At 36.9% G+C, this 7882-nt stretch overlaps 1 protein-coding gene across 1 annotated transcript in view; it reads right to left on the reverse strand.

The window, feature by feature from the left end:
• Nucleotides 1-384: 384 nt before the first annotated feature.
• Nucleotides 385-7882, reverse strand: part of LOC107702355 (phosphoglucomutase-2-like) — a 13699-nt gene continuing 6201 nt past the window's right edge. Inside the window, exons 2-9 of the mRNA XM_016504647.1 lie at nt 5997-6164; nt 4248-4439; nt 2704-2787; nt 2423-2616; nt 1293-1482; nt 1045-1142; nt 785-968; nt 385-703 (exon numbers count right to left, since the gene is read on the reverse strand). Coding sequence (XP_016360133.1) covers nt 500-703; nt 785-968; nt 1045-1142; nt 1293-1482; nt 2423-2616; nt 2704-2787; nt 4248-4439; nt 5997-6164 — 1314 coding nt within the window. The 3' untranslated portion in view covers nt 385-499. The remainder of the gene's footprint in view (nt 704-784; nt 969-1044; nt 1143-1292; nt 1483-2422; nt 2617-2703; nt 2788-4247; nt 4440-5996; nt 6165-7882) is intronic.

A 7882-nucleotide genomic window follows, 5' to 3' on the forward strand; every position in this document is an offset into this window, starting at 1 on the left:
AGAAAGGAAAAATTGAAATCGCATCATATGACCCCTTTAAAAACCACAGATTCATTCAGTAACGAAACCCCGCCGTGTGTTGCAGAGATGCACAACAGTTCTTCTGTGGCTTTGTTAGGACATATTCTTGTTTGAGCAAAACAGACAATATTGTGTCTAAAATGTAACACAATATTACCTTCTTGTTTATTGAACGATCAATATCACATTTGCAATCGTGCAGAAAAAACGGCAGTCTTGCTTGTGACATTTCTAAACTATATATGATAGAAATATAAGACAAAAACCCATACAGGGGCATTTTTGCACTCATATCTTGAATTTTATTTTTGAATTTATAAGGCATTTCCTCCAGTATTTGTGCTAATTATGTGGTATATACATATACTGTATATATGTGGTATGTTAAGTTCGATCATTTTATGACTAATTCTATTAATTTGAATATTTTAAGTCATCCATTGGCCCACTTGGAAGTTTGCCGAGGCCCCTCACGTCTCTAGGGTCTGTGGTTTGAACCCAGGATCAGTGGGTTACCAATCCTGACTGTTCCCACCAGAACGACACACAAATGCACATAAATGTTTAGCGGTGTGGATGTCAGAGTACCAATAGCTTCTTCAAAGGCAAACAGAACAGTCTTTCCCTGGTCCATCAGCTCTTTGGCTCGGTTTCCCATCCATTTAAAGCCTGTTAGAGTTTCCTGCAAAAGAGACATGCAGAGAGACAGTCAGTAAAAACATCAAGAGTGAATAATCACATTTTTTATTAGAAGCGGAGGTACCTCAAAGTGGAAGCCCTCTTTCACAGCGATGGCACAGAGGATTTTTGAGGAGACGGTGCTGGATAGCATGTAGACATCCTTAATGGAGGCTTTTCCATCTTCTTTCTGCTGCTTCCAGCATTGGAAAATCCACCATCCGAGCAAAGCACCCAACTCATTCCCAGAGAATACCCTCCACTGCCCACTACAGAAAGAATTATTGCTATTCATAAAATGACACACTCAATGACAATCCACACGGAATGCCAAATAACACTGACCTCTCCTGCTTCTCTGCAATAGCTAGTCGGTCAGCATCAGGGTCATTTGCCAGAATAACAGTTGCTCCCTCTTTATCTGCCAGTGCGAAGGACAGCATCTACATACACAAACACAGATTACTGCATCTGGCATTACATAATAAGAGCAAAAAAAAAGTACTTTTCCCAAATGTCATAAAAAGACCATTTCAACAATACAATTTGTGTGTGTGTGTGTGTGTGTGTGTGTGTGTGTCAGTGTATTGTACCAAGACTCCCTCTCCTTCCTCAGGGTTGGGGTATTTGACTGTGGGGAACTCTGGGTCAGGATCTTTCTGCTCTTCCACAGCATATGGAGGCTGAAGGTCGAAGGCCTTAAAAGCAGCCTGGACAAAAATATGGCCCACCCCATGAACTGACGTATGGACAACCTTCACCTTTGTATTCTTATTCAGCTCCCTGTTAAAACACAAGACGAATGAAAATCAGACTGATGAAGTATTAGGGCTGGGTATTGACTTGACTTCCAGATTTGATTCAGATTCATTATGGACTCAAACTGATTTAGATTTGATTTCAAAATGATTGAGCTAGGAATATTTCAGCTACACTTATATCTTTTATCAAATTTATATATTTGAAATATATTTTATATCTATTTTTTATTATTTTTCTGAAAATGTTAAAATTATAGTGTTTCAATGTTAAAAATGTTAAAATTATAGAAAAGCTGTTAATATTTTATATATATGGTCCTGGAGGGCCGGTGTCCTGCTGAGTTTAGCTCCAACTTACCTCAACACATCTGCCTGGAAGTTTCTAGTATACCTAGCAAGACCTTGATTAGCTGGTTAGCTAAACTCTGCAGGACACCGGCCCTCCAGGACCGAGTTTGGTGACCCCTGACTTAGAACATCATTGCAATCACATAGAAATGCCAGGTTCTGAAGAATGCAACATCATTCTTGAAAAATTTTGTATAAAAAAGGCGGACATGTACACTACCGTTCAAAAGTTTGGGATTAGTAAGATTTTTAATATTTTTTTTAAAGAATCTCTTATGCTCATCAAGGCTGCATTTATTTAAACAAAAATACAGAAAAACACTAAAATTGGGCAATTTTATTTAACAATTTTATTTTATAAATCATTCTAATATGCTGATTTATTATTACAAAATACAAAGTGTGTGAATTCAGAATATATATATATATACTGTATATACACACACACAGAGGTATAAATACACACAAGGTATATATAAAGGTATGTCCTGGATGACAGACTCGCACATCATTGAGTAAACTGATCTTGGAATTTTTAAAACTTCATTTCAGATGGTTCAAATTGAATTCAATATATCATTTTCTTAGTTCTGCAGACATATCTTTGTGAGTACCTGTGAAAGCAGTGCTGTTGTATGGTTTGGCAGTATTCTCTGTGTGTGTCCTGGTATGGGTCATTGAGTAGGGAACTCTGAAGAGCTCCATCTGTGTCCCATGATTTAGGCCACGGCTCAAGATTCTGTTCTATAGCTGTGGCGATGCCCTTATCATGGGGAGGAATGATCTGAGCTCCGTTTGCCCAGTACACCTTAAACACACACACATTGAAAAATGGGTCATATCTATAAGTCTATATTCTTACAAATCAAACATATTATTTAGGGATCGGAGATACCTTGTATCCATTGTCTTGTTTGGGATTATGTGAGGCTGTTACCATGACACCAGCACACAGTCCTAGATGTGATACAGTAAAAGGCTAAAAGAAGAGAAGCGAAGAGAAGAGGTGTTCATTTTTTTTGTTGTTTACATTTACACTTATACTAACGTTCAAAAATTTGGGGTCGGTAAGATATTTTTAAGGTTTTTGGAAAGATGTCTCTTACCAAGGATGCAATTATTTCAGTAAACAGTAATATATGACACAGAGCGCTTGTAAAATCATTGTAAACCACATCTTTTTGGGGAACCATCCAATTTTTTATTTTATTTATTTATTTATTTTGTGGATACTATGATACATTTGATAAATGGAAATTTCAAAAGGACAGTGTTTATTTGAAACAGAAGTTTGTAACAAGTAAAAATCTTTACTGTCACTTTTGATCAATTTAATGCATCAATTTAATTGGTGAATAAGTAAGTATTAATTAATTTCTTTAAAAAAAAAAAAATTAGTTATTAGTCACATAGTAGGTATATTTTATTAAGAGTAACACAACAATGTATCATGTCAATTTTAAAAGTAACACTACTTAAAAAGTAGAGCAAACGTGCTCTGAGCATGCAAGGCGCACATGAATCATGATCATGCTGTGGCAGCTCTCTGACTGCGCAAAAAATTTGTACCCAGACCCATGCTTGGCTGAAAATTGAGAAAATTACATTTAGATACCACCGGGCCACCAAGTTACAGATTTGGAGAGATAAAGAATATGTCAAGTTATGTGGATGGCATAACATTTTCCCTCTCAAATTACAAGAAATATGACATTTTTTACTTTTTTAAATCAATGTTTTTTAGACGAATACTACATTTTAAATAACAGTGACCAAAACGTTTTTGGCCTAGAGGACACCGAGTGAGAGAAAGCTGTTTGAGGGCTCAAAGGGAAAGGTTGAGAGAGTGACAAGAGAATGAGTGAGAGCGTGTCCGTGTACTCATGGGAACAGAAAAGTTGATGATTGGTGAAGAATCTTCATGAACGATTCTAGACTCTTATGCAACAATCTCACAATGTGTTCACGTGCAATTGTGTCTCTCTCTCTCTTCTTTCTCATGCGTTTGGTTATTGGTTTGTGATTAGTTCTTTGCAGCTGGAAGTAGCACATTTTCAAAAAGATCTTAGAAAGCAAACCTCTAACCACAATGGACAACACTTCTAAATAAAAAAACAAAAAACTGTACAATGTTACAATTTCATGTTCCATAGATATGTCCTAAATATATGTACCATGCAAATCATTAAAGTAATCATTCAGTGCAATAGCATATGTCAAAATACCATTGTGATACCATTACCTTTTTTACTATGAAGAGAACAATTTAAACGGAGGAGAAATAAATGGTACTGGAACATGTCAAAGTCAAGATTCTAACCTGCACACCTACATAAGGTTCTATGTGTCTTGGTTTACCACAGTGTCATGGCTCTAGCATATCAGAATTAGTAATACACCTGAACTTTCTCTCCATGACTACAGAAGGTTCATACGAACCACGTATGGAGTGGGTGTGATGTCACTGAAGAGGTAGACTGGGACACCTCGGCTGATCAAGACAGAAGCAGCAAGACAGGCAAATCTTTTACTGCTGCCGCCACTAGGGGGGTGAGCGCGAGCATCAAACCCGATCACCACCCCTCTCTGCTTCAGATCTGTAAAACACTGCTCCAGGTACGCACCGAAACCCTACCAGAAGCAAAAAGAGAGAAATGAATGTCAATCAATATCCTCACTTAACACAAAATGTATTGTGACATTGTGAAAACTGACAATGTGATAAATGGCTTTTGGAACCTTGATTATGCTTTACAGTTTTTAAAAATCTCTGTTTGTGTTCCACATAAGAAAGGAAGTCATATACATCTGGGACGGCGTGAAGGTGAGTAAATGAGTGGAGTATCCCTTTAAGGCCTGTTCACACCAAGATGAATTTGTGTGAAACTTTGGTCCGATCTAAAAAGAAGTCAGATCACATTACCTAATACAAGTAACCTAGATTACGTTACGAACTACAATTTTCATCATGTAATCAGTAACGGACTACAATTTGTAAGTAATCTACCCAGCTCTGCTTACTGTGTATTTTTTATTTTCTATAAGCGCCACCTACTGTCAGAGAATGAATTTGCATTTTCATACAGACCCTAAGTCTACACATACATTAAAGGAACACTCCACTTTTTTTGAAAATGGGCTCATTTTCCAACTCCCCCAGAGTTAAACAGTTGAGTTTTACCGTTTTCGAATCCATTCAGCCGATCTCCGGGTCTGGCGGTAGCAGTTTTAGCTGCCCTTAGCATAGATCATTGATTCTGATTAGACCGTTAGCATCTCGCTCAAAAATGACCAAAGAGTTTCAATATTTTTCCCATTTAAAACTTGACTCTTCTGTAGTTACATCGTGTACTAAGACCGACGGAAAATGAAAAGTTGTGATTTTCTAGGCCGATATGACTAGGAACTATACTCTCATTCCGGTGTAATAATCAAGGAACTTTGCTGCCGTACCATGGGTGCAGCAGGCGCAATGATATTACGCAGCGCCTGAAAATAGTCCCCAGCATGCTCCCTGTGCAAGCAGGCGATCACGTTGGTTATGTTGACGGAAGTTATCCTATTTTCAGGCGCTGCGTAATATCATAGCGCCTGCTGCACCCATGGTACGGCAGCAAAGTTCCTTGATTATTACACCGGAATGAGAGTATAGTTCCTAGTCATATCGGCCTAGAAAATCCCAACTTTTCATTTTACGTCGGTCTTAGTACACAATGTAACTACAGAAGAGTCAAGTTTTAAATGGGAAAAATATTGAAACTCTTTGGTCATTTTTGAGCGAGATGCTAACGGTCTAATCAGATTCAATGATCTATGCTAAGCTACAGCTAAAAGTGCTACCGCCAGACCCGGAGATCGGCTGAATGGATTCGAAAACGGTAAAACTCAACTGTTTAACTCTAGGGGAGTTGGAAAATTAGCCTATTTTCAAAAATAGAGGAGTGTTCCTTTAAGCTGTGTTTTTGTATGTACACAGATATACATATACATATGAATATGTATGCGAGTAGGTTTTATAAATTGAAGCATACACATGAATTGTTCACAATAACATCTATAACATGCATTTACAAAATAGATGAATTTACATTTTATTCCGACTTTAAGGAGGGTACATAGCTTCCCAGGACATACTCTACTATTGTAACAATCATTATCAGCTGCTGTTTTGACAATCTTGTATGTCACCTGTGTGGTCTGTATGATGGTGAGGTCATTCATGCAGGACACTCCCGGTCCCATGGCGGCTCTCAGTCCCGCCGTGCCAAACTCCATACGGGCCCCGAAACACTTCTGCAGCTCTGACATGGCTCTATCCTTAACCATAGTCCGCACAGCAGCAGCCGTCTTTGGATTCTGTAAACACACACACACACACAAAATTATATTCTATATTTACCAAATAATCCTTTCAAATAATGTGCACTCAGAAAATCACAATAAGACCAGCAACGTGTATTAAAAAAGTAAATTGGGTCAGTTTTAAAGTATTTAAAAGTGACAATAAAAGTAAGAGAAGGGAGGAAGAAAGGAGCCTCTATGTCTCCAGCAAACACTTTGTCCTGATGATTCTGATTAGTGTGTGTGTGTGTGTGTGTGTGTGTGTCTACACATGTGAGGGACAATATGCTTTCACTCTCCTGATAAGTGAGACCATGTGAGGATGCAAGCAAAGAGCTCTGATCCATTCCTGACTGCATGTTATGTCCTCTCTGAGCAGCACACGGGCCAATACAATCATTTTGGTGACTAAACATCCAATATACAATAAAAAATAAAAAAACTGTATAGTTCTACCCATTTTACATCCAATCAGCAGCAGTTAAATTTTTTTGCACTGTAAAAAAGGTTGAATTCAACTGAATGTCCAATTTTGCTTAATCGCTGACCTTCCACTTCTGCGTAAAACCATTAACTGTTTCATGTGACCCAGTTAAGCACAAGACTCCAATTACTGTAATGACACTACACAAATATGCATTGTAATTACTTTTATGGAACTGTCCATTGACACTGATTTACATGCTATTTTGTTGTATTAATCAGAGGATACTCTGACTGTTTCACTGTAACTGGGAAAGTCTAGAAACTGTTTGCGCCTGTTTGTATGTTTCTTTGTTTTTGAAGCATAATGCTCTTCGCTGTGAGTTCAGGCAGGTCATGTGTTTGTAGCAAATGAATCAGCTACATTTGCTCAATTCAAAAACACTCCTGATGATTTATTATCTCAAATGTTTCTCTTGAGATTAAATGAAGGCTTATTCTTAAATCTCCTGCTTCTCAGATTTTTCTGCTGAGAAAAAGAACCCAGTGATCTGTGACCTGCTCAGATTTGCCAAGATATGCAAAAGTTTTTAATATGAAACACCCAAACCAAATTATCAATACTTTGAAATCTACTCTCCTGTAAAAGTTTGGGATCTGCTTTTCGAAAAGAAATTAATACTTTTATTCTGCGAAGACACATATAAAATGTGATCAAAAGTGACAGTAAAGACATTTATAAAAGACATTAAAAAACAGTAAAGACATTTATACAAAAGATTTCTATTTCAAATAAATTCTGTTCTTTTGAACTTCTATTCAATATTACTGTATTTACTGCTTATTTTATCAAATACATCAGCCTTGGTGAACAGAAGAGACTTCTCTAAAACAGTAAAATCTTACCAACCCCAAACCTTTGAATGATATTTTTAATTTTATAGTTGTGAGACAAATGAGAGTATAGAGCTAAAAAATTTTTTTTAGAAGAAACATCTTGGGCAGAGCTGATTAATCTCTTAACAAAAATGTATTTTAAATAATGGCCAGTGTTGGGGGTAACGCATTACAAGTAACGCGAGTTATGTAATCAGATTACTTTTTTCAAGTAACTAGTAAAGTAACGCATTACTTTTTAATTTACAAGAGAATATTGGAGTTACTTTTTCAAATAAGTAACGCAAGTTACTTTTTTTTCCAATTTATTTATTGACAGCTCTCCTGTCCCCATGTTGACAGAATCAGAAGATGTTACTGTAGTTCAAAATAAATATGAATATGCATTAATTCATCTCACTCACAAAAAAAAA

The sequence above is a fragment of the Sinocyclocheilus anshuiensis genome, unplaced genomic scaffold (assembly GCF_001515605.1).
Source record: "Sinocyclocheilus anshuiensis isolate Anshui unplaced genomic scaffold, SAMN03320099.WGS_v1.1 scaffold86, whole genome shotgun sequence".
Lineage (NCBI taxonomy): Eukaryota > Metazoa > Chordata > Actinopteri > Cypriniformes > Cyprinidae > Sinocyclocheilus > Sinocyclocheilus anshuiensis.